The sequence below is a fragment of the Manis pentadactyla genome, chromosome 5, assembly GCF_030020395.1.
Source record: "Manis pentadactyla isolate mManPen7 chromosome 5, mManPen7.hap1, whole genome shotgun sequence".
Taxonomy (NCBI): Eukaryota; Metazoa; Chordata; class Mammalia; order Pholidota; family Manidae; genus Manis; species Manis pentadactyla.
In genome coordinates, this window is record NC_080023.1 from 165914308 (window position 1) to 165940499 (window position 26192).

The 26192-nt window shown below is 46.8% G+C and overlaps 1 protein-coding gene across 23 annotated transcripts in view; it reads right to left on the reverse strand.

Moving 5' to 3' along the window:
- ZMYND8 (zinc finger MYND-type containing 8) overlaps positions 1-26192 on the reverse strand; it is a 105892-nt gene that overhangs the window by 2756 nt on the left and 76944 nt on the right. For 11 of the 23 annotated variants that reach the window (XM_057503057.1, XM_057503064.1, XM_057503063.1 and 8 more), the window contains 7 exons: positions 19423-19788; positions 18064-18105; positions 17264-17454; positions 12665-12745; positions 10808-10886; positions 9130-9369; positions 6879-7039 (listed from right to left, as the gene is read on the reverse strand). In XM_057503057.1, coding sequence (XP_057359040.1) covers positions 6879-7039; positions 9130-9369; positions 10808-10886; positions 12665-12745; positions 17264-17454; positions 18064-18105; positions 19423-19788 — 1160 coding nt within the window. Of the gene's footprint in view, positions 1-5770; positions 5838-6878; positions 7040-9129; positions 9370-10807; positions 10887-12664; positions 12746-17263; positions 17455-18063; positions 18106-19422; positions 19789-26192 lie in introns of all 23 variants that reach the window. The other 12 variants (XM_036902076.2, XM_057503069.1, XM_036902070.2 and 9 more) reach the window with 5 other exon arrangements.

Below are 26192 nucleotides of genomic sequence, written 5' to 3' on the forward strand. Positions count from 1 at the left end.
CTGGGGTGTAGACAAAAGTCTTCTTAGCAATCCTGAAAGCACCTCTTACGCATTCTTCCCTATTTGTGATGCCTACATGGTTGGTTTTTCCGAAGGTCTCTGGTGAGAGGTGCTGCTGGTCACCTGCATGAAGCCATCTTTTTCACATTGAGAAAATCCTCCAACAATGTAGTCAAGCCACATTAAGCCCCCCAACTCTGGAATAGCAACCACTGAGAGGCATGGGAAGAGAGCTGAGCTGGGGCACGGAATCTGCAGCAGAGCCAGGCTGGCCGACCAAGTGGATCTGCAGGACCTACCTCCTCACACGGATGGGACGTGGGGCACTGGCTGCTACAGCCAATCACTGCAGGGGAGGGTCAGGGTCCACCTAATAAGGCCCTTTGCTACACGCGCGAGGAAGAGCCCCTCCCCTCAAGGAGTCAAACCCAACCCCTCTCGTGCCCTCACTTCCCACTGCAGCTTTTGATGGCCACCAGAGGCACAGCTAAGAAATGCTACGAGGCAAAGCAAGACCCACCATTCAGAAGATTAGGAGACATGCCCACAGGGAAATACACACACGCACACAAGAACGGGCCTTCAGCAGGCCAGGGTCATACTAACACTTCTGGGCTGGGTGACACCCAGCTGGGGCGTGGCCGGTGGCCTGTGGCAGGTGGGGCAAAGGCAGGTGGCCTGTCACACGTGTTGCTAACTGAAGAGACAGCACAGGCACCTCAGAGTCTGTCGGCTCCAATCTGAACAAATCCGTGCCCCTGTGTTTGCTCATCAATAGGCTACCCTTCTCAGACCTGCTGGGGACTTTGTTTATGTCACCATCCTGCAACTTAATGCATCTCCAGGAGACTAAGGCTTTTATAAAAAGGGATCCCTGGACACAGCATGGCATTAAGGGTGGGAAATGATGTATATGATGACATAAAGCTTTTGTGTAAGCCACAAATTCCCAGCATTTGAAAGCACAATTCTCAGAACCAGGAAGACAGAGGCTATTCAACCACACAAGGCACTGTGCAAGGAATCCAGATTATTTAGAGCACATAATAACTAATCTACGGCCAGGGTGAGAGTAATTTGGTGGAGAGAGTGTAATTAAGGTGCATGAGGTGAGGACTGGGGAAGGGGCCACAGACAAGACACCAAGTGGGCGTCCCCCTCAGCTACAATGGTTGGACAGCGACACATCGTATCTGAAACAGAAGAGCTAAAAACTAGTGGTATGGAAGGAGTCTCCACATAATAACTGATGCACGGAAGAGTTTGGTAGGGGAAGGACTGAAGACAAGATAAAGGGGAAAAAAATCGAAACTCCAGGAAAAAGTAAAGCTATACAAGAACAGGAATGGAATCACAGTGCACCGTTGGACTCATAACAAATGGCACAGTGTCCTAAGGATAGAGCGACAGATGACGGCATGTCAAGATTTCTTGGACTTGGCTGACAGCCAAAAGCGAGATGGCCCAGCTGCATTTACAGAGCAGCGTGCATAAATGATCTCAAGCCTGATGACGGGGCGGGCCTCATGGAGGAGGTGGGAAGCCGGGAAGGGCCAGAGGTAGGAGAGAAGCGGGGGGAATGGGCTGCCAAGAGAGGTCAAGAGACCGCCTCTAGGTGACAGAACAAGAACTAGAGAGTAAGCGATTTATCTGGCCATGGAAAGCCACACAGGCCCGTGAAATCATGACATAAGCAGTTTGGGGGAGTGGGAGAAGAGAGGTCACCCATCACCCCAATTCAGATGCGCCAACCAGCAATGTCTAAAGATGAAGTCCAGAAACAGAAGCCGAGGGAAGTACACTACTTGTTGGTACAGAGCGAAGAACCAGACACATGGAAGGCAGCAGTGGAGGCTGCGACTGTTTTTCCAGGTACAACTTTACTTTCTCTAACTATATGCAGGTATTGCTTTAAAATCTTACAAATGAAAACACAGCAAGCAGGAGAGGCCCAGGCCACACCCAGGAAGCCCATGACCCCTACTCCTTCCTCCTTAAAACTAGACTCCCCGTCTTACCACCCCGTGACTGCTGTATACTGGCACCCAGAAACCCCACTGTTTCTTAAAAACCCACCTTCCTCCACAAGATTTCATCGGTACTGTGACCAACAGCAAGAGCTGGCGGAAGTCAGGTTAGAAAGACAGTTCCACACGGGATTGAACGTGTGTCAGTCTTTCTGCTTTGACAAGACCATCGGCACAAATGGCTTTGGTGAGAAAATGGGGGTAAATCAGAGACTGGAGATGGCCTCCCGCCCAGGCCTCAAGGGACCTCCCGCTCGTCTCCCCCTCCCACTCTCTGGGGTGTCTCTGCAGCACTGCCCCAAAACACTCTTTTCCAGCGGTTTCTGACGGAGAGCTCCGTGGTGCCCCTACTTTGCTCATGCGCCTCCGTCAGGCCCCTTCCCAAGTCCTAAATGTGGACACCTTCTTCCACGTGGTCCCCGGTCCCCTTCTTTTTCTACCCAAGATCTTCGCGAAGGCCCCTTTGGAAGTGGAAATTCCATGATTCTACCAATGAGGGCAGTCTTCTTTGCGAGACAAGTTCCCAAAACAGCCTTCAAGAATTTTAAATGTCTGTGCTCCTTCATGACTGAGGGCTCCACGCTGACTGTGCTGAGGCGTCAAGGTTGCGTTGAAGAAATTGGAAACCACTGCGTGAGCAGAGGAGCGTGTGAGAAGTGGAAAACCAGGGCCAGCATGGAATGAATGGTGACTCTTCAAGACACCCACCTGGCTTGAGGAAGGTTTCAGGTTGTACTGTTCAGTACAGTAGCCACTAGCCCTGTGTCGCTATTTAAATTTAAATAAAACTAAAACAAAATGTTAACTTCGATTCCTCAGCCACACTAGCCACACAGTTCAGGGTCCACAACCACGTGTGCCAGTGGCTCCCACAGTGGACAGTGCAGATATAGAATGCTGCATCGCTGCAGAATGTTCTAGGGGGAGATGCAGGGTGTCAAGGAAGGAGCGTGGAGATAGAGGAGGATGTTTACATGCCAAGGCAAGGAAGCGGCTGAGAGCACGAAGGCCGGCATGCCTGGGGGAGGCGAGGGGGGCAGGACCCGGCCAATGCGCCTCTGACAGCAGAAGTGATGCTGTGGGCTCACAGGGGCGATGGAGGGAGAGCCAGGAGGTCAGCCACCAAGCAGGGAGCTTGGAAATCACCCTGTGGCGAGTGGAAACAGAGGCTGCCGAAAGCCATCTGGTATGATGACCAGGCTGGTGAGGGCCTCTGCCTCTGAGGTTAGTGGTTAAGACTTCTATGCACTGGAGGAACAAGTGTGCCCTCTTGTGTCATTTCCTCCAGCTGAGCTGATGCTTGACTGCAGGTAAGTAAAAAGTGGGGTTCATTCAAGGTCTTGCCAAATAGACATGTTGAAAAAAAAGGCATGGGAGACTGAGTTACGTTAGCAAGGGTGCTGATGGCACGAGCCACAGGAACTAGGCTGGGGAAGGAGGGAGGGGAGTGGAAACAGGAGAGCTTGCAGGTCTGGAGGGAAGAAAAGGGCAACACTGGCAGCCCTGACTTTCTGCGGTGATCGGGGCCTTAGCTGGGCCACACAAAGCGGCCAGCACTCAGCCAGTTCTGACTTACGGTTTCGTATGGTGAACCTAAGTATTCGGCACAGTGGCTGAGGGCATGGGCCTGCAGTCAGAGACCTGGACTGAAGCCCTGGCTCCGACAACTCCTCTCTGAGTTAACTGGGCCTCAACTTGCTCATCTGTATAATGGAAAGAGTAACTCTTCTCTCAGAGGTGCTGGGAATAAATGCAGTAAAGGCAAGTGAGTACCTCACGCTCCTTAGTCAGCCCTACTAAGTGCTCTTCTGACTCCCCTGGAGGCTCCATGAAGACAGGATCTTGAGCCTTGTTCACCTCTAAACCCCAGGTCCTGGCACTCAGCAAACTCTTGTGCACCTCCAGCCCTCTGCAAAAAGCCCGGGGCCGTGCACCCTCTGAGAATCTAAAGCAGAACTGAGGATCTTGCCCCCCACACCCATCCCGTCACCAGACTCCTCCAGACCATTTACCCCTCCCCCACTTGCCTCGCACCAAGTCACTGGCCTCCTCTCTGCAATTTGATTCTTTCCAACCCCCTTGGGCACCCGTGTTTTTCAGGTTAGGGGGCAGCCAAAGAAGGCCTCCTGGCCAAATCCAGCCCAATGCCTGTTTTCTCAAATACATTTCACTGGTGCACAGCCAGACTTGTTTATTTATATATGACCTGTGTTTGCTTTCATCCTTTACCAGCAGAGCTGAGCAGTTGCAACAGAGACCGTGTGGCCCACAAAGCTTAAGAGATTTACCATCTGGCCCTTTACAGAAGGTTTGCTGATCCCTGAGCTAAGTAACACCTCATTCACCTCAGAACTGGAATACAAACGCCATCTCCCAGCCACCTTCCTGCACGCGGTCCATACAGGATCCCACACCCTCCAACTGCTCACCTTCCCGGGGCCGTGCTGACCCCACCCCCCGACTCAGCAGCTCCCAAACCTTAACGGCACCTCCATCCGAAGCAGAATTTCCCCCAGTTGGGCTCTTCTCAAACCTTTGCGATTCTGACCCATTCACCATCTCCCTAATGTATTTCTGATGTTTTTAGTTAAGCTCACTTTAAGCGTAAACAGAACAGAAACTTTTATATCACCCCCAAACACCCAAGGTTACACTTTCCCTACACACAGGGAGACTCTACCACCAAAGAGAATGGAAACCGGACCGGACTGCAGGGTTAAATTCCAGGCAGGTGCCATGCTGCTGAAAGCCTCAAATCTGCTCTGCCTTTGTTAAAAAGAGAAACTGGGGAATACCAAACGGCTGCAGACACCTAAGTACCAAACCGAACTTCTCGGGAGGCGGAAGCAGAGGGCTGAAGGGGAAGTAAGAAAGGAGCGACCTTTTCAGTAAGTGGTTCAGTCCTATTCAATGTCAAGTGCACCTTCTCTCTACAGTCAGTAAATGCCACTCCCTCTTACCTACGCCTCAATCTGAATCTCTCTCCAGCCACCCTAAGGACACCCCATCTTCCTCTATGCACTTCATATGCAGAAACGAAATAAAATTTTCGGTTTTCAGCTAAAGAACCATCCGGCACAGAGAAAAGATCCGGGAGCTCAGGGACCCTAATTAAGCAGAATGGTCCTCAAATAAGGACACCTTCTTTGAACCCTTCAGGAATGACCCAAAGCTGGCTTAGGAGGGTACCGGAAAAAGACCCTTTGGACTAGAAAGGAGGACAGCTCACACCCCACAAAAGAGAAAAACCGAAAGTGACTCTCTGAAAATCCCCCAAAACAGCCTACCAGGTTATTCCCTGAGAGCAAAGATTTTTACAGAAAGATCACCTGCCTAGAAATTTTCTTCTTTTCTTTCAAGGCTCAAATGAGGGCTGGGACCCAATAAATAGAGTTTCCCTGGGTTTCATGTGCCGTGGTCATTTCCCTGAGGGCACAAGAACTGCCCGTGCATATCTAGCCCACCCCAGGTCACCTAGAGGACCCTTGGTCCAATCAAGGTTTATGTGGAACCCTAATAAACAAAGCAAACATAGGTAAAAGCGGACTTGGAGAGGTGCCTGTAGGCTGCCTTACCCAGCCACTCCCTCTCACCCCGCAGTGACCCGCCCAAGGCACCCCCAAGGATCCCTAAGGATCCACAGAAGTTTGAAAACCATAAACCCTTAAGGTTCCTGACAAAATGGCTTCCCACTGCCCACATGGACTGTGATAGCACCATTCAACCACCAGGGGGCAACATACCCGAGCCTTGGTTGGAGCCTAAGAGAATGGAGGAGGGCGTCTCCCTGGAGCCAGAAAGGTCGAGGGTCTAGAAATACAAAAAGAGAGAGATGGATGCAAGGCACTGGGGCCAATGTAGCCCCCCAGAGAAGCCCAGAGATCCATGGGGATGCTCATCGCTGCCCTCAAGGCGCCTCCGTGCCCTCTGTCTCGTGCACTCAGCCAGGGGAGGCCAGGTCGGCCGGGGTGACCCTACACCTGTCCTCTCCTCTGCTCTGGCTCCCAGAAGGAACAGGCTCGAACACAGCACTGGGGTGGTCCCGTACTCAACGCTACAGCCTCAGCTTCTAGAACATTCACTGCTTCCTCAACTTACAGCACCAACCTACCTTCCCCTCCAGATTTTGGCACACCCAAAAAGGAAGTACATTACATCAAAATTAGATCATTTCACTTTTATTCCACATTAACCTATCTCTAGGCAACAGCATCAATGAAATCAAAGGGTTTTGACTGATGAGACAATGACTTAATTTTTTCCCTAATACACACTGAAATAAATACGTGATGACAAAAATGTAAAAAATTATCAACGTTGCCACCTAAAATAAGTTTTGCACACAATCCTTGTTACACAGACCAAGAAACTGGGCAACCAGGAGACCCAGCCTTCCCTGTACAATACGGCAGCCACTAGCCGCATGTGACTACTTGAGTTTAAATTAATTAACATTAAAATAAAAGTAGAACTTCAGGTCCCTCTGGTCACATTACCCACAGTTTAAGTGCTCAACAGCCATATATGGCCAGTGGCTACCATCCTAGGTAGAGCAGACACAGAACCAGATACAGAACATTTCCATCACCACAGAAGCTTCTACCGGACAACACTATTTTAAGCCTCAAGAGTTCCCAAGGAGCGGCGGCCGAGCCACACGCATGCCACGCCCGCTGGTGACCAGGAGCCCTAAGAGTCTGTCACCCTCACTGCAGTCCACCTGCCCCATCCTGAAGACACGCAAACCTCCTACAACATGAGACTTACAGGGGTGGCAGGCATGGCTGGGGAAGGTCCTGAGACTCTGCTTGGCCCAAAGGCAACACTGGCCAAAGGCAAGCGGATACTCACGGAGCCACTGTCCTTGCTTTTCTCAGCTGTCGTCTCCTTCTCTTTCGAGGCACTGGCTGTTTCCGAAGAGGCTGGCTGTGTGCTGGAGGAGCTCCCCTGGGATGACTTGTTTAGTGTTTCCGAGCTCACCTCACTGTCTGCTTCCTGCTGAGGCGCAGTAGCTGGGGGCAGGCAATGGGGGAAAGCAGCCTTGTAGAGTACAAGCCAAGTGCAATGGCTTCGGGACCTGCAGGGGAGCCCCACTCCGCACGAGGCGGTGTGCCAGCTCAGGACACCTCTGACCCAGCCACCATCTGTAACAGGCAGCTGCTGCTCAGCCCCACCCAGGGCACAGGTACAGGCCCAAAGTGGCCAGTACTTCGAAGTTTTCCAGAAGCTGAAATTCCACAGTGTGGGTGAAAATATGTTCACTTTTAATAATTAGCAGTTCCAGTTTTAATAAATCATTCTGGAGACAAAAGCATGTTCACGGAACAAATGAAGTCCGTCAGCAGACCCAGCATATAACTGCCGACCTAGAATCACTCATTTCATCATTTCTCGTTTTAGAACCATTTCAGCCCCATGGACTTGCTTCCTTCTGAAGAAGGGCAGGGAAATCCATGTGAAAAGCAAGCATCACAGACACTGAGCATCTGGAGACGACAGAAACTTGGATAAATTCAGAAACAAGGCTTTTGAGAGAAATTTCACAAGGATGGACAATTTGGTGCCACAAAGACAGGAAAGCAGAGGGACATTTTGGCCACCTTGCAGTAACAGCAAAAGGGTCATCAGACACATTTCAAAACTTAGGGGAATTTAACTCTACTGCAGGAAGGGATTTAAAGGAGCTATTAAGAAGATAACCTCCCTCAAGAAGGTTAAAGGACCCAGTCACGCATGGTTCACTATTGCCTTTTTAAAACTAAAATAACAGAAGAGCCCCTAAAGCAGAAGTTGGCAAACTAGTGCCGCCTTTTTTTTTTTTTTGACACTTCCCTGTGCCTTTATTGCCTTGTAAATGAATGTTCAAGTCTGTAACAGGTTCATCTGAGTAACACAGCAAGGGTTGGTTATAATAAATAGATGACCGTCAAATGGCACGTAAAGAAATGTGAATATTCCTAGACTCCCAGACCTGCTTGGCCAAGGGAGAGGCAGTCAGAGGCACGGGTAATAGGAATGGTTTTGTCAGGGGGATCAACTTAGAAGTATCTCTGCCACGTAAGCCCGAGGGCTCCTCCCTTCCCCTTGACCTTGTCTCTGCCACTGCCCGTGGCTGCTGCTTCCTGTCTGTTGCTGCCAGTGCTCTCGTACTGCCGCCTATTTTTGTAAATGAAGTTTTATTGAACAGAGCCATTTGCATATTGCACGGCTACTGTCGGCCTCCCAGGAGTCTAGCGGTTTTGACAGACCACATGGCCGAAAATCCTCCGGACCTTCACAGAGGAAGACTTAGTCACTCATACATTGTCTTCGGAAATTCCGCCCATCCACAGACACACTACCTCATGCTAGTATTTACGTAGTTTCTATTCAAGTAAGTTCTTTAAGATGAGGACTTTTAATTTTCACCATCTAAAGTTAATATTATTTGTGATAAATGAAAGTGAATTATAAAAGAGAACTTTGAAAGTATTAATAATAATTCTAAATTAGACAGTGTGTCCTGAGGGAAGCTCCCAGTGTGAGGCCTACTTGCTCTGTGTTAGAGGGTACAAAGATGAGTCCCAAACCAGTATTTTTTCTTTCACTAAGAATTGAGAATCCATTTAAGTAAGCCAGGAGTCCAGTATTACCTAAAAAGCAGGATTTCTCAGCTTCAGTACTGTCGACATTTGGGGCCTGATCATTCTCTCTGTGGGGCCATCCTGCACACTGCAGGGTGTTTGGCAGCAGCCCCGCCTCTACCCTCTGGTGCCAGAGCTCCCCTCCTCCAGATGTGACAATCACAAATGTCTGCAGTCACCGCCAATGTCTTGGGGTGGCAGGGGGATCGCCCCCTAGTGGGGAACCACAGCAACTCCCAGGAAGCTGAGATCTCCTGGGCTGTCGTGACAAGCCCATGCTTTGGCAGAGAACGCAAAGCAGACCAGAGGTTTGAAACACCCATGCCAAGTCTCAGCTCTGTGGCTGCATGCTGCTCTCTGATGCGCAAGAGACACAGCTGTTTGTGCGTGAGACGGGCAATGGCCTGGCTGGGCAGGCCACCCTTGGTGAGCCCCCTCTGTGGCCCACGCCCACCCACGGCAGCCTGGGCCCGCAGTACCTGACTGAGTGCAGGACTTCATGTGCTCAGGCCAGTGGGCCTGCTGGCAGGGGTAGTCACAATAGCTGGTGTTCCAGCAGCAGTAGAAAATGGCCTCCTTCTTGCAGTTGGCGCACCACTGTTTCTTCTTAGTCTCATCCACCGCCTGCTGCTTCTCCAGCTCCAGCTGCTTCTTCACCTCGGCGATGAGCCGGTCCCGCTCCTGCTCCAGGCTCTGCCGCATCTCGGCCATGGTCAGCTCTGGTGGAGGAGGGAAGAGACACCGGCCTCTTCACCTGCCCCCCTTCCGGGGCATGGAGTTCTTCACACCGATCAGATCAGCGGGATGGGGATTCCGACAGACCCAGCTGCGGATCCCGGCTCAGAGATGCCCCGGCTGTGTGACCCCGAGTGAGTGACCTCACCTCCCTAGGCCCCAGGGTCATCTGTGAAATGGGCGTGTTCATCAGACTGACCTGAGGGGGCTGCTTGTGACAGTGAACGCAGGTGCCTGGCAGGGAGAGAACCACAGCCTCCGGGGATTCTGTGCGGAGACCTCAAACCCTCAAAACAATTTCCACTGAACTCACTGAGTTTTATCCATCAAATACTTACATAACACCTACTACATGCAGGTGCTCTCCTAAGCACCTTGTATTAACTCACCTCATCCTTACAGCAATCCTATGAAATTAAATTACAGCAATCATGGAATTAAAAAACAAGAACAACAACAGAACACCTCCAAAAACCACCAGGGGAGAAAAATAACCCCTCATGAACAAGACCAGCCTTTCTGCCACTCATATCTGCCTAGGAGACTACAAGCCATGGCAAGTTCTGGACAGTCTACATATATTTTTCAAATGTACGGCCAATTATTTAAAAATGGAGAGATTTGCATAATAGATTCTTTGACTTTACTAGAGACACAAGAAGCAACAATATCCTCATCAACTTCCTGCACAGCAACAACTGAAGAGAGGAGGGCTCTCCTGTCAGCTAAAGGGTTTGAGCAATGCGTGATTAAACACACACCACCTGTGAGCAGGTGGGCACACCTGGGCATGCCTCCCTCACAAAAGACCCGACGGTTTCCAGCACTCTTGCTTCTGGAGCTGATACTGCAGGTGCAAGTTTCTGCAGAAACCACTCTAGCTTCGGGAAGAAAGCCTTTATCAGCAGTCAATCCAATCCAGGGACCAAGAAAACAGCTGTGTCCACAGTGTGAGCCACGCAGGAAGCCTGCAGGAATTTGTCAAGATGCCTGATACTCGATGGTTAGGAGGGAAAGTCTGAACCTGTGTGACTTTGGGTAACTTCCTTAACATGTCTGTGCATCAGTTTCTTCACCTGAAAACTGGGATAATGGAGCCCATTCTCAGAAGGGCTTCTGTGAGAATTAAATCAGTGAGTGCAAGAGAAAGTACTAAAAACGGTTCCTGGCACCATGTGGGAGTTCCGCAAGTAGGAGCTGGTACTCCCGCCATCACCCTGTTGCTGAAGTTCGAATTTCAAAGAGAGGAAAGGAGGGTTCCCACCAACCCCTGCTTCTACACCAGTTTCTCCAGCTCAGAGTCTCCAGGACTCTGGGGTCTCCCCGGGAGAGGTCCCTGCCCCCAGCCTACTTCCGACTCCAGAGGTGCAAGAAGTTCACATCCCAAACCTTCCTCCATGCAAACCAGTCCACCAGCCTTACCCAAGTTGTGTTTCATCTCAGAGAGCTCTTGCTGGTGCAGCCACTGAAGCTTCTCTATCTCGATCCTCAGCCTTCGAATCTGTAACAAGGGAGAGTGAGATTCTGAGAAAGAGTGTCTAGGTGCTGCTCACCAGCGGGGCTCACCAGTTTGAGCTCTGCCTGGCTGTGGGGGTCAATGCCACGTGGTGAACTGAGGAGCACGCAGCTGGACCTGGGCCCCTCTTCCACAGCTGCTGTCCAGAGAGGTGCGCACCAGTGTCTTAAACCAAATCCAGGAGAAATTCTGCTTCAGAAAACAAAATACAAGCAGCCCATCTTTTCCAAGAAACACTGGCTCCGGGAAAAGCCACTGAAAAGTGCAAACAAGGGCCAGGTTTTCAAAAACAAAAAGTTGGGATTAGGACTTTGACCCCAAAAAATGAAACTAAAACAAAGGTAACTTTATTCTACCTCTTACCTACCAGTTTAGGTAGGGTCCATAGGCAGTCACCTGAAATTCCAAAGCCTAATATCTCTGAAAACCATAGGTATTTTTTGGCAGGGGGTGGTAAATTCATTTGGAGGGGGAAACAAATAAACTCAGCCTGAACCAGTATGAGGCCATTTGCAGTGTTTAATAATCGCAGTGGTTCTCAGCTGGGGTGATTTTGCCCTCCCCTCTCTATGACTCTCAATGTCTGGAGACATCTGGGGTAGTCACATCTGGAGGAGGGGGTGCTACGGGCCTCTAGTATTCAAAGGCCATATTGCTGAACACATTACTATGGACAGGAGAGCCCCCATGACAAAAAATTATCTGGCACCAATGTTAGTTGAGAAACCCTGACTTACCCCAGGTAGTATAAACAACTGTACATTTCACTGCAGAAATGCTGCATGTAATGGGGGCAGTAGGGAGGGCTGCGTATCACTTCTTTAAAATGTGAAAAATCCCAGCATGCAACTGGATTCAAGGTTTCAATTGAGACGCTATGGATCCCCACTTTCAATGCTATGCCAGTTCTTCAAATGAACAAAGGGAAATGAAGTATGGTAGCAGGGAGGGAGGTTTTCCGAAGTCCACATTTCCCCTTCTCATCTGACGTGCCCAGCATAACTGTACGAGGGTCACATGAGCAAAAACATGTGAGGGGATTCATTGATTTCTCTCCGGGCCCCTCTCAAACCTTTATATTCACATTGTTCTCTGCTGATAGCCCACGAGGACTGCTTCCTGAAGATTTTCTCTTGTTTATCTGAGTGGCAGCTTAACCCTGCCAGGCCCCCTCACAGGTCACTGGCTTTATGTGCATGAAATTCCCACAATTCTCCAACATCATTTCCAAAGACCTCAAGAAATCCTGCCACCTGTCATTTTACCTGGCGACCTGTTTGCATCTGGCTGCCAGTGAATATGCCTAAGAGCAAAGTTCAGGGAGGTCTATTTTCATAAATGGTCGCTTCATATGGACATTTTAATGTTTAAATGTTTAAGCACTCCACTCCCCAGGCAATCCCGTAACTGTGGAGGGCCAGTATACAAACTCTAAAGATAACAAATACGCCTTACAAAGAAAGGCCCACGCTTCAGAAGATCAAGCAGCAATTTTACATGGAGCCGAAGAAATGGTTTCTGGTTTCACCAGAGGGGTAACTCAGGCTCTGGTTTGGCTCTTTTATTAGAAGTGAACCGAACACACAAAACAGGATATGGAGCCTGAGAGCCAGCCTTCAACTAAGGGAAGAAATACCCTCACCAGCACCACCATCAGCAGAGCATGCGTGGCCTAGTTCCAGAGAAGCTTCTCCATGGCACCATTTTACAGCAGCCCATAAAACACTCTTAAGCAGGGAAGGAATTCACGTGTCACCTCTGACCTCAGCTATTGTGCTTCCAGTAGTGTTTTTAGAAAGATCATTGTATATTTCTGTCATCGTTCCTTTTATTGCATCCATCATCTGAAAGATAAAAAAAAAACAGAAGAAACAGTTCAGGTGATCACCTCCCTGAAAGCTTTTCTAGGCGACACAGATATAAGACCTATCTATATAAAGCAGTGGTTCTCAACTGGGGCAATCTGGTCCTTCACACGCCATGTGACATTTTTGGTTGTCAGACTGGTCGGGGAGGAAAGGGGGCGCTAGTGACATCTACTAAGGTGGAGGCCAGGGACATGCTAAATGTCCCACAGGTACAAAACAGGCCCCACAACAGAGAATTATCCAGCCAGTGCTGAGGCAGAGACACCCTGGAATAAGCCAGGATAGGCATCACCTATCCATTCCCTGTCTCTCACAGCAGGAGTAGTTCACAAGCACAAAGCTCACTTCCATGGCCACGGGCTAACTGGGGAGGCCAAATCTGGCTCCCAGATATGTTTACTTTGTTTTGGCTGGCACAATAGGTTCAAGGGAGGGACTGTTTTATAAATCTTTCCCCTTAAAAAAACAACTGTTTCTATTGTGATGTTATTCATATGCCACACCATTCCCGCATTTACAGTGTACAGGTCAATGGCTTTTCACATATTCAGAGTTGTACATCCACCCCCATAATCAATTTCAGAAGCTCTCCCTGGCCCCAAAAAGATCCCTCTTCCCCCAAGACTCCCTTGGTCCCCCTACCAAATCCTGGCAACCAATGATCAGCTTTCTATCTCAATGGATTTGCTTCCTCCAGGTATTCCATACACGGAATCCCACTATCTGGTCCTTGTGACGGCCTTCTTGGATTTAGCACAACGTTTAACACTCATCTGTGCTGCAGGGTATATCCGGACGTCACTCCAGTCCACTGCGTGGATACAGCTGACACGTTAGTGGAATGCCTTTGCTCATTCACTGCCCTGCCAGTTAGTCTCCCATCTTCTCTTTCTTTAACTCTCTGACCACTGGAGGCATCAGCCAGTTCGTGCTTAGGTCCTTACAGCAAGCAATGTCTGCTGCCCCGATGGGTCTGAGCATGACTTTCTCTTCTACCAGCTGACCCTCCCCCACCACAGGAGAGAGGAGGGGACAGGAAACCAAACCAGATCTCAGGCCTGGCCTGGCTGCTGCGTCTCCCCTGTGCCTTGGAGTTTGTTCCAATTCAGTAAGAAGGCAGGACAAAGCACATCTGACATCTGAGCCCGAGATTTGTTGCCCCCATTACCTTACCACCCAATACTCTCTGAGCCTCAGTTTCCCCATGTAGAAAACAAGGCTAATATTGGGGTTCCTACCCTCCTAGGGTGTGCTAGCCACAGGAAGACTATGGCTCAGTACCTTCCACAGTAGATATTCAGAAAGAAATCCCCATTCATCTTAGTTTTACAGAAACTGAAATTCATATGAGCGTATAATTGCAAAACTGCAAACCTCCAAAATAGTAACCTAAATACACCCTAAATGGGAGGAAAATGAGTAAGAGAAGATTTCCACCCCCAGGTTGTCTCAGGGGCTGCACAGGGACCTGCCAGGAAAAACACTTTGTGCTTTATGCAGCTTTCTGGTCAGCCATGCTGTATGGGCCTCCTTACCCGACTACACCACTGCGTCAATTTAAAATATTAGAACTAAATTGCTTTACAAGAAAATTTTAGAAAGTGGGTGAAATTCAATATATTACTAATGCGATGGTTACATTCCATTTTAAAGAAATCATGAATTTGTGGACTGACATTCCCTCTTATTTCCAAATATAGCAAAGAACTCAACACTAATAAAGAGCCCTCTTCTGCCAAAACACACAAATCATGAGTCTTCAACTCCAGGTCACCTTGGAGACAGCGAAGTTCATCAGCTCCAAAAATATGTCACTGTGTTCATTTTCTTAAACTGCAAAGAAAATGCCCATCAAACAAAGTTCATTCCACAATTTGGCTCAAAGAGTAAAGGGGGCTGCAGAAGGTAATGCAATAAAAACGGCTGCAGGGGTCGAGACAACTAGCTCAGTGCAAACCACTAGCCACAACTGCCCAGCTGGCCTCAGTTTTCCCACCTGTAAATAGACAGCTTGGACCAAATCAATGGAAAAGTGATACAAGGGTCATTTGCAAGCAGAACGAGAGACCATTCAGGCCAGATATCTTATATCAATAATGGAAAAAGTACCCCCTCCCTTTCAATTCTCTTGTAAGCCCACAGATCATGTTAGGAAGAAAGTCCCAAACGTTTGATACTAGCCTGTCTTTAACAATTTTCATGACAATCTCTCTTCAACAAAAGGAGTGTGGCCCTGGGCTTTGAGCCTTGACAGTAACAGGATCTGGCAAGGTTAAACTTAATTCTTCTTTGCATCCATTTAAATAAAATTTAATTTAAATAAAAATATTAAATCAATACTAGTTCAGGTGGTGAACAGGTAAAGACAAAAGTCTTGGGAATGGCAATATTTTTTATATAAATTTTAATATATAACATATACTGTGTATAGCATCATCTATATAATACATAGATTACAGATAGTCTTATATAGATTATATTATATAAAAAATAACTAAGTTGATGGTTAATAATATATATTTTAAAACATTATGTATTTATTTTTATTTTTTAATATATATAATAACTGACACCTGACTCCTACCTATTCTGAAACTCAGTAACTCTGTAACAAGTCATGCATTTTATTAAAAAGGGAAACAGACCCAGTAAATAAGGGACAAAGTTATCCCCAAAACCAGCTCTGATTCTCTCATAGGCCACACTTAATCCTAAGTGGGGTTGCTTTAAAAAGCCACAAGTAAGAACATTCAGTTTGTGGACACTGCACATCTACAATCAGCAGGCTTTGTGTAGATCCACAAATCAGCTCAAAGCCACTCTCTCTAGATCCTGGCTGCTGCCAATTCCAATCCCCGTTCACCCATTCGCCAACTGTGGCCCCAGTGCACAACCCCCTGGAGCCTCAGTTTTCTCATCTCTAAAATGAGGATGATAATAGTATCCACCTCATCAGGTTGTCTGGAAGACTGAGAAACTACAGAAGTGCTTAGAGCAGTGCCTGGCCCAGGGTAAACGCCATGCACACATTAGCTACAGCTGGCATCATCTACCCAGTGTGACAGGCAGACCGTCTGATGGCCTCCCATGATCCCAGTGCTCTGGTGCTTGTGGCCTCGTGTCATCCCCCGCCTGCGGTGTGGGCGGGCTTAGCAACCTTCTTCTAACCAACAGAATACGGCAAAGGAAACAGGACCTCACTTCTACGATCACACTGCGTGACATCCTGACTTCCATCTTCCTATCAGACTCTTGCTGGCTCTGATGAAGGCAGCTGCCACGCTGGGAGGGCCCATACAGCCAGGAACGGAGGGCAGCCTCCAGCCAGCTGGGAACTGAGGCCCTCATCCCAGCAGCCCTGCTCATAATCACCTAAGTGAGTCAGGAAGTGGACCCTTTCCTGGTCCAGCCTTTAGATGAGACCCCAGCCCCACAGACACCTGACTGCAGCCTGCCAGAGGCCCTAAAGCAGAGAACCCAGCTGAGCCAACCCAGACTCCCAACCCACAGAAACTGCGAGGTAAGAAATGCATGTTGTTTAAAGTTACTACACTTTGTGCTAATTTGTTATGCAGCAATAGATAACTAACACACCTAGATAAAAGGAATAAAAAGAAACTGGTAAAAAAAAATTATATGTGTATGTCTCTCACCCTCCAGAACTAAAAAAAGAGTGTACCTTTAACACAATAAAGCAACTCTTCATCATGAGACTTTAAGGGATTCTAGAAACAACTGTTCTCAACTACTATCACCCATTTTCTTTATAAAATTGAATTGTTTATTCATTAGTAAACAATTAGTAATGTACTCATTAGTAAAGAGGAAGTTACTATTATTCTCTACTTAGTAATTTACTAAACACTCTTAGATTATTACTCATTAGCTATTAATAGTTACCGACAGTAATAAGCTCAACGGAGAGAAGTTAGGGAGCACCATGCATTCACTTGGTAACTCTGTCTCCAGTACCTACAGTGTGCCAGGCACTTTGCTAGGCCCTCGAGGTGAACAAAACAGATGGAATCCTGCCCTCACGGGGCTGACATTCTGGGGATCCTTCCCCCCATATTCAGCAACGAGCACTGCCCTCAGCCATCTTGGTTCCTGGAAATACCTAGCTACTGGCATCGTACCTTGTAAGTTGTTTCTGTCCCACGTGGCTTTTAACTGCAAACTAACCTCTCGGTCTACTGTTAACCAATGGAGTGGTATTTGTGCTAGCAATAAGGAAAATCTGTCCTTAATAAGTGACTTGCATTCTGAAGGGTGATTTTCACTCTTCTGTCATGTTCCTGTTACATACTGACTTTAGAATCTAAGGCCTCTCAGACAAAGATTCAGCCCATTCTATGTTTCACTCCTTAGCTCTAACTTCAGACCCTAGTGGGGATTTGGTCATGGGAGATCCTCCAGAAACACAAGGTAGGCCCTCCTCAACACCCCCTAAACCTGCGAGGCCCTGCTCCCCACCAGGCCACCACCAGCACTCACTTTGCTAGTGTACTTGGCAATGTCCGCGGCAACATCCGCCGAGGCGGTGGCGATGGGCAGGTCTGCGCTGACTGAAGATGCGAGGCTGCTCGTGGTCCCCGAGCTGGTGACCAGGGGCGACGACTGAGTGCTGGTCACCAGCGTGATGGTGGAGGTGGACGGGCTCTGTGTGATCTCCTTCTGCTGGACAGCTAGGAAAGCAAAGGGTCCTGGTCACTCACTGCCTTGGGAAGGGCCCACCCAGCACTAAGCTGTGGGGAGGGAGTAGAGCCCGACACATGTCCATCAAACTTTTCTACTCTCCGGGGACGAGGATGCCCCCGTTGACCAAACTCCAGCCAGGCCCCTCTAAGCCCTTCCTCGACGAGGCCTCAACCTTGGCTGGTAAAGACTTGAACAAACACTACCGTGACCTCCAAAAGCTCAAGGCCACACCCCTGGGATGACCCCAGTCCCCCTTTTAAATTTCCTACCTGAGAAAACGCAAGATTGCACAGGAGTTTACTGTCCAGCCAACACTTGAGGATGCACCCCTGACTCCCAGCCTGTGGGAGGGGAGGGGCCTAACTTGTACAGTTACCAGTTAGCAAACGCAGCTGGGTTTCAGTGGACCAACTCCAACTTCTCACTTTGGATAATTTTTCATTTCCCTGACTCAATACTGAGTCCCCACTCACCTCCCTACTCACTGTCTGTTTAAAGTGCCCAGGCCCCTGTACACAAATCAGAACAGACTTCAGTTCACGCTGGACTTTTTTCCCTATTGCAACAGTAAATTACTGGTTAAAATTTGTCCTTACCACTTGAACTAGAGTCGAGCTTTATCTCTGACGAAAGACAGTCTGGAAATTGAGAACCATTCCGTCAATGAGCATCCTCTTACCCGTACCTACATTCCCCGGGGAAGCTCATAATGTTTTCAGGCTATGAAGAAGACTGGAACTAGTCACCCCTATCTCAAGTACCCTGGGTTCAGTTCTGCTCCACCAACTCTAAACAGCAAAATCAATCTAGCTGTATTGTACCTTTATATCTAATCTGTTGGTCCCCCCGCCAATCTCTGAAGGGTTTCATTGGAGGCCAATTCAAGATCTGGTTGCCTTTCAACCTCATTATCCTGTTGCTACTTTTTAAGAGTTCCACTCTCACTGGAGTACACCCACCATATGAGTTTCAACCAAGGAGCCCAACCTTAAAGGACCTAACGACAGATCTCCCCATGGAACAAGATCTACATCAGCATCACAGAAGTTGTGCACACCGGCACCCATCAGGTGGGCTACCTGTTTGGCCTTATGTCGGCTCCAAATGGAGCCTCCCCTCCCATGTGGCTGGTGGGAGTTTTGATCTGCAACTTCAGCAACTGGGTTTTGATGTTGATTCTTCTTGTGCATATGGGTAATCCCAAGTTATTAAGGTAACCTTTCTACCAACTTCTCACACTGTATTCTTTCCAAAATAATACCAAGGGGTTCGCAGATATACACAAGGATATTTTTGATACAAAGGTATTCATTGCAGCACTGCTTACAAGAAGAAAATATTGGAAGCAACCTAAATGCTCATTAGTAGGGGAATACTTCAAAATAAACTGTGAAATACTATGCAGCAGTCCAAAAGAACAAGGTAGAACTCTATGTACTGACACAGACAGACCTCCAAAACATGCTGATGGGTTAAAAAAAGAAAAAAAAAAAAAAGGAAGGCAAGTATGGTACCATTTTTATGTTTTAAAAAAGAAAAAAGAAAAAGTAATATTTTTATGGAATGTCATATATACATTAAATATATATGCACACATGCATAAAAAGATTTTACAGTTAACAGCAGCCCCTGTGAAAGGGTGCAGAATGAAATGGACGGTCAATCAAGACAATAGATTTCTGTGTAAGTATTTCACCCCCTTTCTCAGAAGAACATATGCATGTAGTTTATAAACGAAAAATAAAAAGATAAAAGTAAAAAAGCAGGTCCTAGAACAGTTTTTAAAAATAACATCAAATGGAATGTGTAAGGCCTTCAGGTGACCCACGGCCAAGAAACAAAGGGGAACCAAAAAATAAAAAAACAAAAACAAAAAAAAAAACACTCATTTTTCTCCTGTGGATGTGGCCACAAGGGAGTGGGCGCCACGGAGAGCAGAGGGGGAGGCTCGGTACCTTTCACAGCCTGTCTGGTCTGATATCTTGTCCCCTGGGAAGACAGCGGCTGCTGCTGGTTTTGCTGCTGATGATGCTGGCGCTGCATCTTCTGCATGTGCCACTTTTGGGAGGACGTTTGAAACTTACTTGCTGAGTTCCACACGACCCGCTGCACAGCCGGGGCAGTCTCCTTCGGTAAAAGTGGCCTCTGCTTTTTCACCGGGCTTCCCGTGGCGGCGGCGGCTGGGGCCGTGACCGTGGATGTGGTGCTGGTGGCAGCCGTGACACCAGCCGTGGGAGTTTGGGAGGAAGAACGGGTGAGGACCGGCGTTTCGGGGGGAGACTGGCTGCCCGCCGTAGTGGCTGGTGGAGCTTTACCTACAACTAAAGCCAATGCATGAAAAAAAAATAAACAGAAAGCGGCTCGGACTGGGGGCTGCCTGCAGGGTCTCTAGGCCAGCAAGGTCTGGTTGCCAGGAATGTCAAATATATTCAACTGGGCATCAACACCCAAAAAGCAAATAACCCGATTAAAAAATGGGCGGAGGATATGAAGAGATAATTCTCCAAAGAAGAAATTCAGATGGCCAACAGACACATGAAAAGATGCTCCACATCACTAATCATCAGGGAAATGCAAATTAAAACCACAATGAGATATCACCACACACCAGTAAGGATGGCCAGCATCAAAAAGACTAAGAACAACAAATGCTGGCAAGGATGCAAAGAAAGGGAAACCTCCTACATTGCTGGTGGGAATGTAAGCTAGTTCAACCATTGTGGAAAGCAATATGGAGGTTCCTCAAAAAACTAAAAATAGAAATACCATTTGATCCAGGAATTTACCCAAATACAAGTTCTCAGACTCAAAGACACATGCACCCCTATGTTTATCACAGCACTATTTAAATAGCCAAGATATGGAAGCAACCTAAGTGTCCATCAGTAGATGAATGGATAAAGAAGATGTGGTACATATACACAATGGAATATTATTCAGCCATAAGAAAAAAACAAATCCTACCACTTGCAACAACATGGATGGAGCTGGAGGGTATTATGCCCAGTGAAATAAGCCAGGTGGAGAAAGACAAGTGCCAAATGATTTCCCTCATTTGTGGAGTATAACAATGAAGCAAAACTGAAGCAACAAAACAGCAGCAGACTCACAGACTCCAAGAAGGGACCAGTGGTTACCAAAGGGGAGTGGTGGGGTAGGGTGGGTGGGGAGGGAGGGATGAGGGGATCAAGGGGTATTACGTTTAGTATACATGGTGTGAAGGGGTCACGGGGAAGACAGTGTAGCACAGAGAAGGCAAATAGTGACTCTGTGGCATCTTACTACACTGATGGACAGTGAACTGCATTGGGATATGGGTGGGGACATGATAATATGGATAAATGTAGTAACCACATTGTTTTTGCATGTGAAACCTTCATCACAGTATATATCAATAATCTTAATTTAAAAAAATTATCTGGTGATCAGCTATGGAAGTACATTTTTCTGATAATACTCCTTTTTCTTAAAAAAAAAAAAAGAAAAAAAGGCAGTTCCTGTGTGGTGATCTCCAATAGGTTCTTCACAGTGGTATAAAGGGCATATCAAAGTGTGGGCAGGGGGTTTGTTTGTGTTAATACAGAGGATCAAAGCCTAATTTGGCTACCCAGAAAACGAATTAAGATACGATACGAAGAAGAACTTCCAACATCAACATTCTCTGGAAGAGTCATTCCAGAAGATGATCGTCAAAAAACTTCAACAAAGATCCTGGTGCTGTTGCAGTTGTAGCTGCACTCATCCCACCGGTTCCTGGACTTGCCATGGGAATGAAGAAGGAGATACCTAAGCTGGCCTGTGCATACAGTAAAACAACAAATTTGACTGGATCTATACTGTCGGAACTCAACCAAGAATTAGGAGAAGTGCAAGTTGCAGCACTCCAAAATCTTGTGACTATAGACTATCTACTGTTAAAAGAACATATGGGATGTAAACAGTTCCCAGGAATGTATTGTTTTAATCTGTCTGATTTTTCTCAAAATATTCAAATTCAGTTAGACAATATCCATCATATCATTGATAAGTTTTCACAAATGCCTAGGGTGCCTAACTGGTTTTCTTGGTTTCACTGGATATGACTGGTAATTGTAGGTCTGCTTTGGTTATGTAGCTGTATTCCTATTATGTTAATGTGTGCATGCAATTTAATTAGTAATTTAAAACCTATACACACTTATGTTACACTACAAGAAGATATGTCAAAGAAATAATCTTCCCATGTTTTCTTCTGTCTGCTACTTCTATAGCTTCTCTTCTTCCTTCATAATTACAACCCCTAAGTAGAATTCGTGCCTCATATCTAAATTACCGAGTATCATAATTCTTCCAAGTGGTAAAGATACCTCAAGACAAATGCTGGGCATAGAAGCCACTGGGCATAAATCTGCAAAAAAGTAAAAAGCTAACCTTTTCAAACAATATTGCTTCTCTCTCACTTGCCAACTTTACATTTCCCTGTATGGCCCCGGAAGATGGCTGGTTAGCCAGAGACGGGTAAGATTCCTCAAGGGAGGAACAACCTAAGACAGGCACAGTCGCAGGGGGGCCATCAGGTGAGAAATTGGGGATCAACAGAGGTGAGGCTTAGAACCTCACCCCCCGTTTTGAGAGAAATCTTCTGCATCCATGGATGTTTTGTTGCCCTTGTCTAGCTTGGATTAATACTTAGTCTATAGGCACACACCTGATCATCTACATTTGCCCTCTTACAGCACTAAACTATGTTTTCTACCTTTATCTTGCATCTTACCTACCACTTCAGCATTTTATTAAAAATAATAATAATAATAATAAGGGAGAAATGTGGGATTCACATATAAATCAAGTATACAAATCAAACGAATAATCATAATTGACCTGGTTGTTTATAGTTCATGATGCGTGATCAAAACCGAAAGTTTCTGTGATGACTGCCCTTGTACTGTTCACCACGTAAGAACTTATTCACTATGTAAGAACTTGTTCACCATGTAAAAACTTGTTCGTTATGCTTCAGAAGATTGGAGACTGTTGAGAATTACGCTTGGGTTTGATTAATGATTGTGCATTGAGTCCCCTATACAGAATTTTATTGTTGTTAACAACCATATGATCAATAAATATGAGAGATACCCTCTCAAAAAAATAAAATAAAAGAGCACCAAAAAAAAGTTATTTCTGTTAACAGTGTGACTTGAAGATTACTTTAGCAGTCAGAAAGTATTTAAAAATATAGTTATCTACAACTCCACAAATGTAAAAATACAGTGAATGTGAAAGTCAACTATTTTTTTCTACAGATAACACTATATACTTTAGAACCATGAACTATGAAGTAATGTGCAGTAATCTTCAGTAATCTGAGAATTTATTGCTATTAATGGTATTGCCACAGAGCAAGAACTCATGTTATACGATGTTATATAATTTATCTTAGGGGTTTAGAAACTAAGAATATTCTAATTTGAAAGGGTTATGAATACTGAATAATAAATTTTTCCTTAATCTGAAAAAAAAAAAACTCATCTGGGCAAGTACACACCAGTGGAGGAGCCCGCGCTCGCCGTACACACTCAGGCCACGTCTACAGCACCTACCTCCTGGTATTGGCATCCCTGAGAGAGCACCCTCTCGTCTCTGAGACCCATACCAAGGCCTCTGGGGGGAATGAGGCAGCCGCCCCCAGCCCCTGCCCTCAAGCTGTCCACCAACTACTGGATGAACACAATCACTGCGGGCATCTTGGTTTACCGTTAGAACTGGGTAAATAAACACTTTGAGGAAGACTCAGTCAAAATCAATCCAGAGATTAAGAGAAACCCTTTGTCAAGGGAACCTAGAAAGCATGCACTCCAAACAATCAGATGGCTTCCTAAGGGCCAAAGCATCAGGTAATATTAAGTGACCCACAAAGAAAAGAGTCCCTTTAATCTCTTCTGATTCCCTGCAAGACAACATCTCAGCGTGATGCCGATAACCTGGACACCTAACACTGAAGGGAATTCCGACCCAAGGCAGTACATTCCCAACACAATGTTATTTATCTAGCCTTTAGGGGCATTGCTTTTGTTCTGACTGTATTTAGTCCTGCCACCACCTTTTATGTACAGTAGGCAATCCTGGTTTACCTATTGTGTGGTGGTCAAATTTAAGTCTAAAATAAATGAGTTTTGTTTTTTTCAAGAGTGAGTTGCTTTAAATAAAAATATTCAGTGAACCATTAAACAAGCAAGACTTGGGAACGGCAAAAATAATGAATGTGAATGACACCAGTTTGGTAAAAGCTGCCTTAGGGAGAATGTCTTGTGGGAGGACCCGGGCTACTGGGGTGAGGGGTGGGATTTCAACAGGCAGAAGTGGGAATGTGGAGGGCAACAGCATTAGCCAAGACATATTTAAGAACAGGCAGCGTTTGGGTAAGTGAGGGTAGGCAGTACGGAGGAAGGGCCCGAAGGCAGATGAGTCAGAAGCAACAGCGTGGAGGGGTTGACCGTGTGACTGCTCCCTTGTAAGAGGCGGGTGGGTTTTACTGCAGAGGTTCCAGCCACCGGGGAGGTGAGCTTGCCCCAGAGAGGATCCCACCCGAAACACGGGTGCAGGTCAGCACCCCAATCTTAGGCGATGTGCCTTGATGTCAAGCTCCTTTTAATAAGAATTGCGTCTATCTTTTTAGGTTTATATAAGCCAGAAGGTCATGCGAGCCTGATTGTTCCAGTGAGGATTTTTCAGTAAGCTGTGGGTTTTAGGAAGTCAAGGCAAGTGAGAGCAAAAGACAGGCCGACTTCTGCCGCAGGGGCTTTCCTGATGCTTATCACATCTGGCTGGCCTCCTGCTCTGCAGGAAAGGAGAATTCAGCCAAGTTCATGGGCAAGAGCACGGCGTGCGGCTGGAAGGAGGGCTCTTCCTGCAGTGAAGAGCCCTGATCCTTCCCTGGGATGACCTGCCAGACACTGGATAGCGCCCCACCCATCCCAGTGCAGAGGCAGCCTTAAACCCAGCTGTCACCCTGGCAGGGTTTCCAACCTGCAGAAGCACCATCGATGCCTCCCTTTTTCTGTCATGGGACCAAAAACACAGCGTTATTGTCAGTGAGCTAGCCCAGTCACCCCCCCACACGCACCCCGCATCCCCCACCCCCGCAAAGGGCACCCACACCAAGGTCATTTTCACTTGCCTAATTTGCAAAACCAAACAGCTGGTTTGCGGAGGGGTTACTGCTGCACAGTAGTCAGGGCTGGCCCTCTTCCAAATAAAACACTGGAGGGTGCACCTGAAACAATTCTAGGTTCAAAGCACTCTTTGGGGTTATCATTTAGACACGAAAATATCTTGATTTCTAGGGAATTCTGATGGTTTATGGAGGGAAAAAAGGCTCTCAGAAATACCATTTGTCCTAGAAATTCAGGAGTGTATAATCAATCACCTACAGCCAAAAAGAAAGGGTGAATGCCTTAAAGGCCAACAATCCAGAAAGTGCCCCATCCAATAACCCTTCTTATTCCAAAGTTTGCTCACTGTCTAGAAACCTAAAGGGAGGACTTTAGAGGAGGACGGAAGTTATTAATGCTGCAGGGCAGGCATAGCAAAGGTCTCTAAGCACGCTCCCTTCACTCCTGGTCTGAGATCACTAAGCTGCTCTGCTGAGGAGCAGGGCATATTCATAATCTACATGTAAGCTACATTCAGAGCTGCAAAAGGTAAATTGGAGGTCACAACAGCAACACTCCAAAATGCCCTTTACTTAGTAAACCCCTAAGTGAAAGCACATCATTGGAAAGATGCTCTACTGCCTCTGATACAAAGTCCATTCCTCAAGACCAATCCTCCATCAGGGGGTTCTGGATTTAAGGAGAGTCAGTCTTGCCCAATCCCTGGGATGCTGCTCTAACTGAAGTATATTTTAGAATCATCTGCAGCTTAATTGCCCACCATACACTTACGATCTCCTGGAGGAATTTCCTTCAGACATCAGTGTGAGGAACAGTTCTGTCTCATTTAATCAATCAACTGGAATGCTTTTATTTTTTTGGAAAATATAAGACCTTTTAAGAGACTGTTTTCCTTTTGCTTTGACTGCTAGGAAGCCCAAAGCCAAAATGGAAACCCAACTTCACTAACTCTGAAGACTGGAACAGTATGTATTTCCTGAGATATCTCACTATTCTACCTTCATCTTTTACACTGATTTACTTGCATTTCATGGTTATATATTGTCAACGTGTCACAAATCCTTTCTGGAAGAGCAAGGGACCTAAAACCAATCAATCAAAAGATCCGCTCCAGAAAAAACAAGCCGTGTATCATTCACAGGAGCACTACCATCTACACCCAATGTTCCCTTAAACCTCATGGAATAAACACTATTACTCCTATAGTTTTCTGCAACATCAGATGCAATCCCTCATACTCCAATCCACAAAATAATCAGGTTTCTCAGAGATCACCATAAATCTAAGAGATGATTCAGGGATGGTATGGTTCTATCCTTCCTATACACTCAATTGCTTCTCCTCTCCATTGCACCTTTCAGATACATTCCATCCTCTTTTGAAGAATCGTAGGAATTCTCTCTCCCTAACAAATGAGACTCCAGGGCATCCCAGGTTGACACAACACAGAGGGACATTCCCAAGGCCCATCCCTAACTTGATTTAAGCAGCCAGACTAAAAAAAAAATCCCCAGGAGCACATAGGATCACACTTTACTTTTAAAGGTTTGGTTGAGAAATTGGCTCCTATCAAA